Source organism: Branchiostoma floridae, chromosome 3, assembly GCF_000003815.2.
Source record: "Branchiostoma floridae strain S238N-H82 chromosome 3, Bfl_VNyyK, whole genome shotgun sequence".
Classification (NCBI taxonomy): Eukaryota; Metazoa; Chordata; class Leptocardii; order Amphioxiformes; family Branchiostomatidae; genus Branchiostoma; species Branchiostoma floridae.
The window spans coordinates 20,079,669-20,095,148 of NC_049981.1; the positions used below are offsets into that span (position 1 = coordinate 20,079,669).

The window sequence follows — 15,480 nt, forward strand, 5'->3', positions numbered from 1 at the left end:
ATTCATTGATGATCTCATTCACTCAAATTACGCATGTCGGAAATATGGAAGTCATGCTGTCAGAAGTATGAAATTCCCATCCATGACATTGCCACAGTCCGAAAACATGTTTGTGCTTGCTTATGACTTATGCTGTTAAAAAAAAAATCTGTTAACGTTATAGCCAGTGGCTTCTTTTGTAAACATAGCGTCATTCGGCGGCGTCAGTTCCATGACTTTGGCTAGTGCGAAATCTCTCTTGAACACTATAAGGTCTATAAGGACACAGTTTAGGCTTAGCAAGTGAAGGCTCTAACGATGATGCACAGAAGCTTACAGGTTATCCTCTGTTTGCTAAACATTGGGACGGATGTTTATCTCGCCCAAAGCTCGTGTTTCGGTGTAGATGGCCACCAAGCAATTGTCTTCTGAACTGCATAGAAGAGGCCTGTCTGGCCAAGAGCGCGCCTTCGGACAAACACTATCGAACTTGGTTGCGTCCGTAAAGACTCGTATTGCTTTAGAAGGTAAGAAATTTGAGTCCGCGCGCTCTTTTCCAGGAACTAGCCTGGCGACCCGGCGAATCGCTGCGCACATGCTGTCTTCTCATCACGGGCTGGCAGCGAGGGCATTCCTCACCGGGATCGGTTGACAAGCCGGCTGTGCGCTAATTTTAGAGACCATGTTCCAACACCCTAAAATACGTCAAAAATCGGGCAGCCGGTCTCCCTGTTGTTTACCACTCCCGGTACATGACTAAACTCGTGCTCAGGGGTATAAAAGGGACTGTACTGTGGGTGTTTACATGTTTGTCCTCCCATGCATGATACTCAGGCTCCGTCGAACCCCATCCATTGACAAGGTGAGTGGGAAGTGGTTTACCACAACACTAAACGTTATGTCAACATAGATGCTCTGTCAGTGACTGTCAATGGATGCATATTGATATTTCATTGGCGGCGATTTTCTGTCAAAGATAAGGCTGCAATATGACTGTATGACATACAGGTCCTGAAATTATGAGAAGCATCTCTGCGTTGTTCTGTCCGTATACATGTTAGAACGTTTAACAGTAAGAGTCTGACTGTGTAAAGCACGCCATAAACGGTATGTTCCCGACCGGCTGCGGTCCTGGGGCGCCTGACATACTTCCACCATTCCCTGTCGTGATGCGAGCAAGTTCGACAGGGACCAGTCAAAATGAAGGGCGCCACTTTCAGCTTCTCTACGATAAGCGACAGCCTCCCAATGGACATCATGTAGCCGCGCAGTTTCCGTTCCGTTTTCTCCACCCGTGAGGTCTCAGATAATTTGGAAGCTGGAGAATAACTCCCTCAATACACAACACAAAACGAAATATAGACATTGGGGGCCATCTTTAGTTGTAGGAACAATTTACTCTCCAAGCAGAAGGTTGGCTCCGGCTGTTTTAATGTGTTTCATGCGTTTTTGTCGGGCTTTGTATTGTGCACCCGTTTTCTTCATGTCCACTGGGCCAACAAAAATGCGTCAAAACAGCGGAAGCGAACCTCAGCATGGAGAGTAGCAGTATTTAGTTTTTCAAGCATAGTGCAACGAAGCCCTCATCTGCCACTAGGGCTTGCAGAACTTTATTGTTGTTACTCAAATTTTATTCTACATGTAGCACGTAAAGCCATATTTTGACCTTCGCCAGGTTTGGACATCTGGAAAATCCGTACATAACCATACACATACACCTGTATCTGTAGTATTCCACTAGAAAGTGCGTGGGTGCGACTTATATTTTTTTCACGTCGGTTTTTACATTGTCTTCTGCTGGTCTAGTGGTTTGCATTTTCTGTTCTGCCCCCCCCCCCCTCCGATCCTATGTCTATAGTATATCTGTAAACGTCAGTGATATCTTCCAATGACAGCTGTGACTGTGAGGTCCTACGTGATCGGCTGGGTCCCGCGTGCCTATATATGAGCAAACAGGATTGAAAACAAAGTCCGTGGAAATGAGAGCCCAAGGCAGACACAAAGCTCGAAGGTCAACCGAGATCATTTCTGAGCCTTAATCTTAAGCTATCTCTAAACAAAAGAGATAGCTTAAGATTCGCTTCAGTTCACGAAGCTCAAAGTTGAAAACACAAGAATCAGGACTCATCAGGTGTTGTGCATTATTTTCTATCTTTCATAGACGGATAGAGTCTGAAAAGTTTCCCCTGTGATACTCGGAAGGCATCACGTACATGTAAGAGGACAAAAAGTTCTAATGCTTTCGGAAAGCATTACAACGAAACGAACTCAAAAACGTGAATTATGATTCATTTTCATCTAAACAAACGTATTCTTTCTATCAAATGTCATAAACACATGGATAACATCCAAAGGACCAACCGGTATATGAATGAATGGCCGGCATCACTGGCATAAGATGAATATATGATACGTCAATAGCAATAAATCTATCCTCAGGAGTGTCAGAATCAGTTGGTGACCTGACAAGTTGATGGACATGCGGGCATCAGTGACAGCTGATGGCTCAAGTAGAAGCCAGGCTGATGCCAAGCGTGCCCGGACACTTCCTCTGACGCACATTGTTATGATGAAGACGGTCTTTCACAACATGTGATATTGACCTTCTCGTACACTCACATGGCCTTGAGATGTTTTTGTGATAAGATCTATCCTGAGGATCATGCAGACCAAGATCGTCACATCCAGAGATTTGATGTTTATCATATATCCATTATCTAATCTATTCTTCCTGGATTCTAGCCATAAAGCACAGCATATACATCGATGATTACAATCCACATATAACAATCACAAAAGCTACAGAACGGTATCACAATTTAGTAGCAGCAGCATGAAAATCACAACTTTAAATTACACTTTAAGTCGCTTAAAGCTCGGACGCCAGAACTCAATGTTTACTCTTAACCTACTTCACCTAGTAATCCTAGCCCTATACCTCATCTCATGAGAGTCGAGGACTGTGGTAGGACAGTCATTGCATGAACTTGTATTTTCTCTCATTTTGCAGTAGTGTACACATGTATAACGTATCTGATGCAATCTTAGTGTGATTATTTTTGCAGTCTTTCTGTCATATCCGTTATGACAGTGATAGAAGAAGAACTTTACTGCTCGACAATGGTACAATTTATGGCAACGACTATTACACAAAATACAAAATATTGATATTGTATTCATTTATCTTATGACGTTATGTGTAGCACCACAGGAAGAATAGCTTACAGAAATGTCAAGCTAATTGTGGATGCAAAGAAAGTCAAAGGCTGTGGTAGCATCTAGTACCACCCTCCTATGTTTATCAAGACATTTTGGATGTATTTACCACCAGTGCTGTAAATGTTTATTTGTGCCCACCATAAATCAAACCCAATCCTCTATGTGTTTCCTGAACATCGACCCCACCTTACTCCCTAGTAGGTGTCTCAAGAGTCGGTCGGTCAGAAAGCCTGACCACTCCCTACATCTGCTTGGAGATTACGTCCCACCAAATGACTTTCGATGACGCCCGTTGTTGGGATGAGTTTGATTACAACATAGGTTATCAAACGGAAAATGTTCTCCCGAAAAACTTAAGCTATCCAGTTCCATAACACTCGATGTTATGTAATGTTCAAGCTTATGAATATGTCACCTCTCATTGCATCATACCTGTTTCTGGTCATGTAACGTTAAGTTTAAATAAAAAAATGTATGTAGAAAATCGTTCTTAAATCTTTTTCGGCTCAACGTGTATCTTCTCGTTTTTTAAAGATGAGCCAGTGTATTTCCTTTTGTCACTGTCCGTAGGGTTTAGTGTTCTCTATAGCAGTGAACTTGAAATATTAGTTCAGGTAGAAGAAATAAAGCTTACTTTCCCGGGTAGTTGGATCACACTCACGACGTTGTTTGTACAAGATACATACCAATGTTATGCTAATATCAAAGACTTTCATGAGGCATGTTGAGTATAAATAGAGATCGATGGGAAAGTATGTATCGATATCATTGTCATTGGATGAGAACGTTGGAGGGGGGGGGGGTAACAACTGTGAAACATTCCCCGGGAATGTAGCACCCCATCACTGCCATTCCCGACATGTCGGCCATATCGTGTCTGGTGTTGTGTCTCGCCCCTCCATGTTGTTGTTTGTCGAGTCACTCCTGGTCACGTGGGCTGCGTATGATGTTATGTAGCGTTGACCTCATAAGAGGAGCGCAAAACAAAAACACAAACACAAATATGGCGAGCGCTTGCTACGCGATTAGGTTGGCAATCGTCCGAATGTGTGGCGTCGAAGAACCTGCTACTAATACTCTTCTCATAAAATAGGCACTCCCAGGCCGCTATTCTGAACAGTACATTTTGCATATTGCGCTTTAATCTACTATTTACTAAACAGTCTAATTAGTATTTGATCTTTGCAAATTACATGTATATGGTTTTCAGCATTTAACAAATACCCTCAAATGTCATCATATAAACCCCAACGGTACACCGGCCATTGGACGCCGGCTTTAAACCGGCTGCGCTGTTACAGTTTAAACAAGTATTACGTCAGATAGATACCTCTTCTATTTTTGTCGGTCCATCTCTGAGCCCTGTGATATAAAAAGAACCGCGACAAGTCTACATAGTAGTTGAGTCCTACTTTGGGTATTCTCAGTTCTCTCTGTAGATCACCGGACTTAACATCGGCACTGCTGAGATCACCAAGAGGCTGATAACATGTACATGTTAAGCAGAAATTCGGCAAAGCGGACATGAGTATAATTACTGATAGTGGCGATTAGCGAGTGTCGTGCAGTCGTCAGCTGGGGCTGGTACACAGCCAGAACATGTTGACAAGTACTTGTTTCTATGGAAGGAGATCAGATGTCCATTCACTCATCAGCGGTTGTGTTTAACTGTTTTGAATGCAGTAGAAACTTTGTGTTCGTTGTATTTCTTCTGTCATTTTTATCTGTTATTCTCAAATTGCTTTTCTTCGTGATGTTTTCCAGTAAAGCAAAGGAGAAAATCCGGTTAGAGTCCAACCCACAAGCAGGAGTTGCCTCTTCACCATGGCCGGTCGTCCGACCAGGCAGGCTTACATGAGCTCCAGTGATGAGGAGCCCGACATGCCCAAGTCGTCGTTGGTCAAAACGTACGACGGCAGTCATCTTGGGCTGGGGCGGCCCGACATCTGGCTCTGCACGGGCCGGCAGCGGTTCCGAACCCACAAGGACCTGCTGGCCACCGAGAGCGACTACTTCCGTGCCATGTTCGAGTCAGGGATGCGAGAGTGCAAGCAAGAGGAGGTGGATCTGGAAGGGTTTTCGGGGAGAGTGTTCGAGCTTCTCTTGGACTTTCTCTACACGGGGAAGCTGTCGGTGAAAAAGATCATGATAGAGGCTTTGCTGGCCCACGCCAGCTTCCTCCAGATGCGCTCGGTGATGGAGCACATCAAGTACCGTCTGGACAATGAGAACTGTATGGAGGTCCTGACGTACTCGGAAGTGTACGGAGTGAGCGACCTGGAGGATAGCGCCTATCGTTTCCTGAAGGACCACTTTAAGAACGGAGAAGACATCTTGGGAAAGTTGAAGTACGAGCAGCAGGAGAGGTTTAAGGGACAGCTCAGGAGATACCTTGTCGGTGTGGGAACCCACGCGGTCGACGTTACGTCGTTGTACGATGACCAATACCGACTCATTCAGTACTTCGACGAGGACAAAGACACCTGGGAGAAGTTGACGGCTCTCCCGTCCGACTGCAGCACGATATCCAGCGGCATCGCTGTACTCAACAACAAACTGTACATCACAGGCGGACAGGCGGACTTCCATAAGGTGATCAGCCAGTTTCCAGCCATGCAGGACAAGGCGTTCTGCTACGACCCCGCCGCGGACTCGTGGTCTGAGATCACGCCCATGCACCAGCAGAGGAAGTCGTTCTCGCTGGTGGCGCTGGACGGGAAGCTGTACGCGATCGGCGGCAGGTTCGGGGACTACGCCCTGCAAACCGTGGAGGTGTACAACCCGCGCACAGACACATGGGACTTCGTCAGCCCGCTGCCCTACGCCTCGTCCGACCACGCCGCCACCACATGCGCCGGACACATCTACGTCTGCGTGTGGCACCCGCCTAACACTACGGACATATACAGGTGCGTCTCATACACTCAGTCTCCACTGTGTGACTTCTAGTCCTGCCTACAACGCTTGCACTTATAATACAGCTAGATGTGCAAAGGTCGGCAGTGGCAGGTCGGTCGTTCAGTGTAATAAAGCCAGCAGCTGGCGCACCCACGGTGTCGGACCAGGTAATAGATACATTGAAAAAACGCATTCAAGTAAAGAGACCTGCAAAACACATCATAAACAGGTTTGCAATAAGTTGAATAACATTCCTATTTTATCTGCATAAAGTGACTACCTTGTCGTCCTCTTGTGTATATAGTCAACGGTATGATGGTTGTCTCACACTATTCCATCTTCACCTGCGGCGGTCAGGTACAGTCCGAGAACTGACAGGTGGGAAATGAAGGCCACCCTGAGGAGGACGCACAGCTACGGGCACTGCATGGTGTCGTACAGGTTAGTCTATACTATACTTTTCTTTTCTTTTCTTTTCTATTCTTTTCTTTTCTATTCTTTTCTTTTCTTTTCTATTCTATTCTATTCTATTCTGTTCTATTCTATTCTATTCTATTCCATTACATTACATTCTATTCTAGTTAAGGTTGAATATGGACAGAAGCTACCCTCTCAGTCCAAACTGTTAACTTTGTGTGACCTCCACAACATCAGTGATTCATTCTTTCGAAATCATTTTCTGTGAGTTCGGAATGACCGGTACCCGTCGCCATGTTGGTGGGTTGCAGATTCAAGATGGCGACTGGTCATTCTGCCTATCCACTCATCAACATGGCAACTGCCCATACCTACAATTGCCGTTGATGACGCGGCGAAACGTTAATTTCAGTAAAACTGAAGCAAACTGCAAATTTTGAATCTAAAATGAACGTATACTAATGTCAATAATTGAACGACCTGACATTTTTTTGTGTCCATAGGGATGTGCTCTACGTCATCAGAAACGGGCCTGACGCAGACTTCCTGCGCTGCGAGATCGACTGCTTCAACGTCACGACCAACCAGTGGAGCTCTCTGAAGGGCCACTACATCAACAGGAGAGGCTGTCTCTTCAAGAGCGCCATCATAGGCAACACGGTCTACACAGTCAACAAACTCATGACCTTACCGTACACTATAGATAACGAGCAATGGGTCTGTCAACCTTCAAAGGCTGGGTTTCCTCGGAGCGGGACAACCAACTGCTTTACGCTGTGTCTACCAAAGAAACCTCGTAAGGAGGTACCGGAGTGACCACGGGGGTGCTCGGGCCAGGGCAGGCCCTGAGCCCGTCAAGAGGTCGGGTTGTCTTGCCTCAGTGTGACAAGGATCACGAATGGCATGTTTTGACTTGCACCAAAGGTTAATAGTATTCTACATCCTTGGCGACATTGAATAGCATATTTTAAAAGGTATCTCACCCAACAAATCATGTACACCAGCTAGAAATCTCTAAAGTATTTAATCAAATCAAACATGAAGTCAAATCTATATCAAATCATTGACCAAATTCATGTTCGATATAGTTTTATCACTGAATATGTATGTGGAAATAGTTTTGCCCAGGATACAAAGTCTTACTTTTGACGTCGCAAAATGATCTAAGATTATTAGAAGAGACCTGGCAAAGTGTATGTAGGTAAAGACAGACAAACATACATCTTTGGTGCGGCGTTAGCGAAACCGATGGAAGGCACATGTATGTGGTGCTGAGAAAGAGACTACTGACCACATTAGAGATACGCACAGTACAGTACCGCTAGACCGTTGCGGAGAGAGCACAATCCCAACGAGTGAGGGGCTGCTACTCAGGCTATGAAACATCGCTTCAGGCAAGTAACGGTTAACGTTACTTCTTAACGTGACGTCAACAGAGCTTAGAGATGGGAACTACTTTGGCCACCACGTGAGAAAGTTTGAGAAAGAAGGTAAAAATAGCTAAAACGGTACGAGAAGTTGGTCTCAGACAGAGGAATCTGGTAAACGGTAAAACACTGCTGTACAGTTCAAAACCAAAAGACTGAGAAACGAGGCATTTGCACAGAGGCTTGATGGAACTGGCCTTACCTGGCTTGGTAATTGCAAACAAGTTCACAAGTGCAATGGGAAGCGACAACGAAGCGTCATCTGACGACTTTCAGAATAAATGCAAAACGTCTTAATCACGTTTAGGGATACAACATGAGGCCTTAACTGACAATTAACTTTCTTGGCGAAGGTAATGAACTGATGGTCATGTCAGATTAACTTCTGCACGCCATCAACAGTATGTACAGAGATCTAGAATTTTACGATGAAAACTTTGTTGAATATCAGATATGATACCTTCGTGATCACCGACATCATTGCGAATCCCGTGTGTACATATATATGAAATACTTAAAAGTTGTGATCTTTTATGAAAGTTTTATGAAAAGTATATATAAACGGATTGAAACTATATTGCTGTGCAATTTATCCCCCCGTTATTGTATTGCTTCCCCTCTATACAGATAACATGTGATGATGTTAAGTCACATGTTTATACTGATTAGTGTATTAGTTGTTGTTGTCGGTGCATGTTGAAAAGCATGTGAAATGTTTATTTCAGGGGCAAAAGCTATCGTACTGTGTATTTCCCAATCACACACAAACTTTGGCGATATTTTACTTGCACATTGTTGTAAAATGGAGGTCGTCAGTGGCCATGGCGTACAGATACGTAATATCATGTTAGTTCATTTGTCATATTCTGTATAGTCATGCGTGTGCACGACCTTGAGAAATCCTAGTGGAATTTGAATATAAGAAAGAAAATACTGTTCACTAATAATATTGTGTCGTGCCTTCTTTCTCCGTCCTATTTTTCTTCTTTCTCCTTCATATGTCTCTTCTCTAGTTTTCACAAATATTGCATCATAAAAGGTGGCAATGTGCCACGGTTTTGTGGTTTGAGTTGTTAACTCTAAAGCTAAAGGTTCTGAGCTCGAATCCCAATCAGGTTCCAATGTTGTACTCTTGGGAATGACACGTAACACCTATCTCCAAACAGGTCAAAATGAGTACCTAGCTTCGATTAGGGACGATCCGCTTTGATTTGGAGTGTTTTGGAATATGATGGTCTAGTCTGCATGGGGGTTCGGTGGAAAATCACATCTGTCGGATGGATTGCAAAATCTACCGGAGGCCCCGAGCACTTTAAAAATAAAGAACCTACCACAGCACACTTAGCGAAAATACTAAAGGTCCTTCCCGATGTGAGTGGATGAAATAGATATATCTGAATGTGCAGCTTGTACTCTGTACAGACCTGGTGTATCATTGAACGCCATAGGGTGGTTTAATTGACATACAATACAAACACACAAACATTGCTGGGAAGCAACGTCTCAATTTGGTTTATTGCACATTGATATGAAACGATTACCAGACTCCAAACCTGTAAATACACAACAATGAACTAAATCAACATAGATAAGATACCACAGTATCGAGGTGGGATAATTTTGTGGTGATTGTGTGCTGTCAGCGACATAACATAAAATGTACAGTATATTTAGCTTGGTTCTGGATACTAAATCACATGATTGCCCTTTCATCACTTGGTACTTCCTGATGATGATATTTACAAATCCATTGGAAGCAAAATAATTTTATTTGTTTTATAAAGAAAATAAATCATTTGTCTCTAGATTACAAAATGTATCTTGCGTAATGGAAATTTTATGGCATTCAGACACACGAACTACGCATATTTGAGTTCAAAGGTTAAGACCCCATAAAACAGTTCTTTTTTTTATATTATTCTTCCTTGCCGGACTGCCCAACCCAATATGCTGTTTTGTATTTGTATTTGTGATTGTCAGCTTTGATATTTCATTTCCTAGTGTTAATATTAGCAGCTTGCTGGAGTTAATCACCACTATGTCTTGTACTTTTTCATGTTAATGAATAAAAATCCCCCAAGGTAACGAATACTCCATATAAGCAGCTGTTTAAGTATTTCTGTGGAGTTGGGCGCTACACATACGTACAATACTGTCCCTATAGCTAAATATGATCTGTCCATAGGTGTTCTCTGACATCAGGTGGTTCAGTACGGGTCGTCTCGACCACCCTTCAACATGGAATACTGATGAGAAAAGGGGCAACGAAAGAGACAGTAGTTAATATTTGCATTATAAACAGCAAAAGGCAAAGTCGTACGGTAAAGCGTTATTTAAGACTTCCAGATCAATCCGGATTGGCCTAAGATCATGACAGGCTACTTACATTTTTAAAATCTAGTGCAATCTACTAACAAATTAGAAGTTATACAACATGACAGAAGATAAGATTAAACATTGTATGTCAATGACACAGCTACATATCCTGTTATGCTGATACTCGTATTTAGTAAAACAGACAAGACCACAAGGGAGATAACAAACGGTGCCGTTATTTTATGAGGCACGGCAGGACTGACTTACCCGGTCATAGACAGGGTTGTTGAAGGACGTCCAGCCGTAATCGTCCGCTGTGATGTACCCTCTGTGCGACCGTCCCCTGCAAAACACACGGAACACAGGCATTACCACATTTTCATACACAATATCATGTTATTCACACTAAAAACATATAGGAGTAACGTTTACTATATGTCATGTTCTGCTTGTTCAGTTACAATAGTCTATTTGTGGTCACTTAGATGTTCACATTTGCCCACGTTCGCATCACTGAGTCTGGGGTGTCCATCCTTGATATCAAGTCAGCGTGGTCTAAGTCACAAAGCTCACATTTAAGCCCCGGTCACAAGAATCGTACGATTGACTGCGATGGAGGTTTTATGCGCGGCATAAGCGCAGTACGTCGGAAGTCGGGGAAGAATCGGAAGCAATGGTTTAAATATATGAAGCCGTGGTCACAAGAATCGTAGTGCATCGTACGATGAGGTCATAAGAGCGTACCTGCGTCAATCGCAGGTAAATCATAGTAAATCGGGGAGCCTCCTATGACGAAAATAGAGCTGAAATGGATTTTGAACATAAAAATTTCGCTATCGTCGTAAGATTTTATTTGCCCCCAAAGCAGACTTCATTACGGCAATTTTTGTCTACTGATGAGGTTTTAGATTTATGAATTTTTAGCATGTTGTGATGGTTTCAGTTTTCCTTGATATTGTCGATATTGACGAAAAGGGAAAATACATCAGTCGCAACTGCCACAGGATTCCCAATGATATCACAATGGAATGAACTCTCGCGAGATCTCCACTCGCGTGAGTTTATGACATGTGATATAACTCCCCCTCTATTCATAAGTGAATCATGAGCCGCACGAACAGGACGTTGTCTAGCAGAGCTCCTGTAGCGCGGTACCAGCCATGTGCAAGCCGGTGACATCTTTTACTTCTGGGAACGTATCTTGCCGGCAGCAAAGGACTGAGTAGTTTCCTTTGGCGTTAGTGTTTGCATCGTGTGTCTACACCTAGAAGGTACGCAGTATTGCCTTGCCGCCTTATGGCGTGTTCTGGAATTTTTGTTTGGCGGTCTGTTTCCCGCGCTTTGGCGGGACAGTGTTCTCAGTGCAGAGACATTTTGCTGTCTGAATTTCGTTTTATTATTCTGTGAATTTGTTTGCTCACCTTTCCTAAGGCGTGCAGCTTGTGTTTTAGAGCATTTTCGAGTTTTCAAATGTTCCTTCTGATACTCGGGTCATTTATGAGTGGAATTTGCATCTGTATGTGGAGCGCACGTGTTCGGGTGCGCAGGTGAGATTGATTCAACTTAGCGTGGTTAACTTGGCTTCGGATGCATTTTGATTTTCTTGTTTGTTTGTTTTTTCGCATGAGTTAGGTATTCAGACAAGGCTGTATCACCACCAGGACTGCCGTAATCCTTGTTTTCTTGCGCTTGGAGCCTAATGGAGCAGAACAACACTGAACTGATCACCGAGGGCCTGGAGGAGCACCTGACATTCCTCCCCTGACGACAGTAGTGGTTAAACTTATTACTGACACCGCTGTGGGTGAGTTAAGCCATTTTTTGGAAACTTTGGGCAGTCGTCAAAGTGGTGGTCAGTGTTTTTCTGTGTGTGCCGAAGCGCCATGTTTCGGGTAGAGTTGCGTGATTGGGCTGCTCTCGTTTTAGCAGTGTTGCTTGTCTGTTTTACCGTACAATTTTGTCATGGTTTTCTGTGCTAGGCCAGCATTTCTGCAATCTGTGGAGCAGTCAACAGCCCGGAAAGTGGTTGGACCAGGCTCAAAGACTTCAATACTCGGGCAGTAGTCAACAATTTGCAGCGGTGATTCCAAGTTGACTGTGATATCCTTTCTGAAAGTGTTTGTTTTTGCACTTCAGGTTGTCGGACAGCCTGTACGCTAGTAAGAGATCTTTTAACCCTCGTGAACTCGAGATGTTTCTGTTTTCTCAGTAATTTTTGCCGCGATGACGTAACATGTGATGTGCCCTTCTTCCAGTTTACCAGCTCCTGTCCTGCTGATCGGCGGGGCGCAGTTTGGGGCGGGTCGCAGGTTTGTGCTAAACCCGGCGTTCTCTCCACCACAGCTCCTGTCGGGCTGATCGGCGGGGCGCAGTTCGGCACTAACCCGGCGTTCTCTCCTCCCCAGCTCCTGTCAGGCTGACTGGCGGGGAGCAGTTCGGCACTAACCCGGCGTTCTCTCCTCCCCAGCTCCTGTTAGGCGGACTGGCGGGGCGCAGTTCGGCACTAACCCGGCGTTCTTTCCTCCCCAGCTCCTGTCAGGCTGATCAGCGAGACGTAGTTTCGGAGTGGGTCGCAGTTTTGCACTAACCCGGCGTTCTCTCCTCCCCAGATCCTCTCAGGCTGATCAGCGGGGCGCAGTGGTCTGATTTCTTAGTACCGAGGACGTAACTTTTGTGGGGAAACTTTAGGTTTTGACTCTGTATGACTGAGGATCGTCGATCGATTTAATGTTTTAATTGGTTAGAATTCGCTGTCGGGCAACGGCACCGTCGGATGACGTAATAAAGTAATTGTTGTATATTGTATTCGCTGTCGGACAGCAGCACCGTCGGACGGTGTGGTACAGTAATTTGTGTTTATTGTATTTGCTGTCGGACAGCGGCACCGTCGAACGGTTTGGTACAGCAATTGTTGTATATTGTATTGGCTGTCGGACAGCGGCACTGTCGGACGGTGTGGTACAGTAATTTGTGTATATTGTATTTGCTGTTGGACAGCGGCACCGTCGGACGGTTTGGTGAGATTGTTGGACAATCGTGTAGAGAATTCGTTGTTGGACAGCGGGGTGCGTCAGACGGTATAGTGGATTTTCGCTGTAAGACAACGGGCGCCGGTGGACGGTAATCGTAACTTTGTTTGATTTGAGTCGGTGTTTCATTTGATATGACGACAGGTTGTTGGACAACCTCAGATTTTGTTTGGTTTGTTGCATGGTTGGTGAACAAATCCATGGTAGGTAACAAGACCGTACGGTAGTACAGTGAAGACCTACCTTGTTGGACAGGTCAGAGGTAAAGGTCAAAGGAATGGAGGACACAATGGGAACAATGGAACTTCGTTTGTCACAATTAGATTGTGACCTTGGACGACATGCAATTTTCGATAAGGTCCGCAGCGTCTGCACGGTAATGTTGGATGGTGATTTTACCGTTGACTGAACCGGTGTTTGCGTTTCTTGTTATGCAAGTTTGGAATAAAGACAAAGATCATGACGAGTTTCTCGTGTCACATTCCTTCCTACCATTGGATTTTCGGTGTTCCTGTTTATTGGCTACCTTTAGCTGGCCTAGTTCTCACTCGTGGACCGTGTTCAGCTCCCTTAAGCTGTTGCCACCCATACTGGCTTCGGCCTGGTGGTCCGGGAAGCGAGTGGGGCCTGTCCAGACTGAAATATATAGAACTGTGCGTAAAGGTCGACAGTTACAGGTTAGATACTGAGCAAGCATTGTGGTGATAGCTTTCTCTGCAGCTGGAATATTGTTCTTGTATACGCAGAGAAATCAATGTTTGATTTCCAACACGACGCAGGATGAGTTGAACTACTGTAAACCTGGGAGAGGTTGGTCTCAGGTAATCTCTAAGGGCTCTCTATCTAATCGGACTGGTCGTCGACCATTCCACTGAGTTCGGATTGGACAGGTCCCACTCGAGCCGGACCTTAGGCGCCCAATGAACTTAGCTGAGAACCAGGGATCAATCTGCATTCCTGAGGAACACCTAAAGACTGATGACTGTGACTGTGATAGTCTTACACCCACCCTGTTGATAACAACAAGCATGCGCAGCAGACCATAGGGGATGCTGCTGTGTTGTCAAGGTGGCTTAATGCATACGTAGAGGGTTTTGTACGGAAAGGCACAGAGGTGAGGGAGTAAATATAAGGGATTGGGGGAATGAAGACAATAAGGATTGGGAAAAGGGAATGGAGAAGAATAAGGATTGGGAGAGGATTAAATGAAGGGAAATCTAGGAACTTAAATTAGGGGAATAATGGCACTCGGGAGAAGCGGGTGCCGAGGTCTTCTCACCCCAGTCCTTAACTCTCCACTGAGGCAACGTGAGTGGGAATATATTATGATTCCCAATGATATCACAATGGAATGAACTCTCGCGAGATCTCCACTCGCGTGAGTTTATGACATGTGATATAACTCCCCCTCTATTCATAAGTGAATCATGAGCCGGACGGGAGGGACACAGCCTAGCAAGAGTAGACTAGTCTAGCTACAGTCCACGGTCAGAGGCAATGTAGGTTTCTAGTGTAGCCGTTTTTCACCAGAGGGATATCTCCGATCTGTGTGGATTATCCAAAGCTCCGAAGTTATATGCAACTACCACCCTACATGCGCTAGATGTTTGTGTACTGCAGGGACCAGAGTACACGAACAACCAAAGCAAGTAGTCAACTGGTTGTCCCAAAGCCTAAGCGAGAGACCTTCAGAAGATCAATAGCCTACCGTGGGCCCAATGTCTGGAACAGCCTACCGCCAGACACAAAGAGTGTATGGCTCTTTCTCATGTGGTACAGCAGTCGGAATAAAACCGAGTGTCAGTCATTTGGTACTTTGTGTAATAATAGTTGCCATATTATGTACAATTGTCGGGCAATAAAGTTCTGTTCAAGTGTAGGTGTCTTTTCTGTGTTATATCTGAACAACAGAGCGCAACACATGATATCAAGTTTCGGAGCAATTCTTCACCTTTTCTGCTGAAGAGGATATTAGTAGATGGGGGGAGCACGGGAAAGAAGTGCAGTCAAATTTTTAGCCCCCCCACCCACCCAACCCCTAAGTATTTTACGGGTAAGCATGGAATCTCGGATTCCACGATGCCTCGGTCTTCTCAGCCAAGTCCTTAACTCTCCACTGAGGCAACGTGAGTGGGAATATATTATTCGCAACCAGAAAACAACGCGCCCCGCACAGGTGATGCAGACAATTGTTT

At 44.7% G+C, this 15,480-nt stretch overlaps 2 protein-coding genes across 4 annotated transcripts in view; one reads left to right on the forward strand and one right to left on the reverse strand.

Annotated features, from left to right (window-relative positions):
• The first annotated feature begins 610 nt into the window (after positions 1–610).
• On the forward strand, positions 611–8,887 carry LOC118410970 (kelch repeat and BTB domain-containing protein 13-like). Of its 3 annotated transcripts, none has more exons than XM_035812952.1 (4): positions 611–841; positions 4,963–6,107; positions 6,454–6,537; positions 7,017–8,887. In XM_035812952.1, exons 2-4 carry the CDS (start codon positions 5,023–5,025, stop codon positions 7,327–7,329), a joined length of 1,482 nt encoding a protein of 493 aa, XP_035668845.1. In that variant the 5' UTR covers positions 611–841; positions 4,963–5,022; the 3' UTR covers positions 7,330–8,887. The 3 variants fall into 3 exon arrangements, with proteins under 3 accessions (XP_035668845.1, XP_035668846.1, XP_035668847.1); XM_035812953.1 differs by lacking the exon at positions 611–841 and adding an exon at positions 4,532–4,689; XM_035812954.1 differs by lacking the exon at positions 611–841 and adding an exon at positions 4,593–4,807.
• A 538-nt stretch (positions 8,888–9,425) lies between these two features.
• The window catches only part of LOC118411732 (mucin-5AC-like), a 9,341-nt gene continuing 3,286 nt past the window's right edge, over positions 9,426–15,480 (reverse strand). Inside the window, exons 3-4 of the mRNA XM_035814214.1 lie at positions 10,524–10,599; positions 9,426–10,186 (exon numbers count right to left, since the gene is read on the reverse strand). Of these exons, the coding sequence (XP_035670107.1) occupies positions 10,148–10,186; positions 10,524–10,599 (115 nt within the window). The 3' untranslated portion in view covers positions 9,426–10,147. The remainder of the gene's footprint in view (positions 10,187–10,523; positions 10,600–15,480) is intronic.

Coding starts and splice junctions, on each gene's coding strand:
- LOC118410970 (XM_035812952.1), top strand. CDS start 5,023: ATGGCCGGTCGTCCGACCAGGCAGGCTTACATGAGCTCCAGTGATGAG. Junction 6,108..6,453: donor AACACTACGGACATATACAG/GTGCGTCTCATA, acceptor TGCGGCGGTCAG/GTACAGTCCGAGAACTGACA. Junction 6,538..7,016: donor CACTGCATGGTGTCGTACAG/GTTAGTCTATAC, acceptor TTGTGTCCATAG/GGATGTGCTCTACGTCATCA.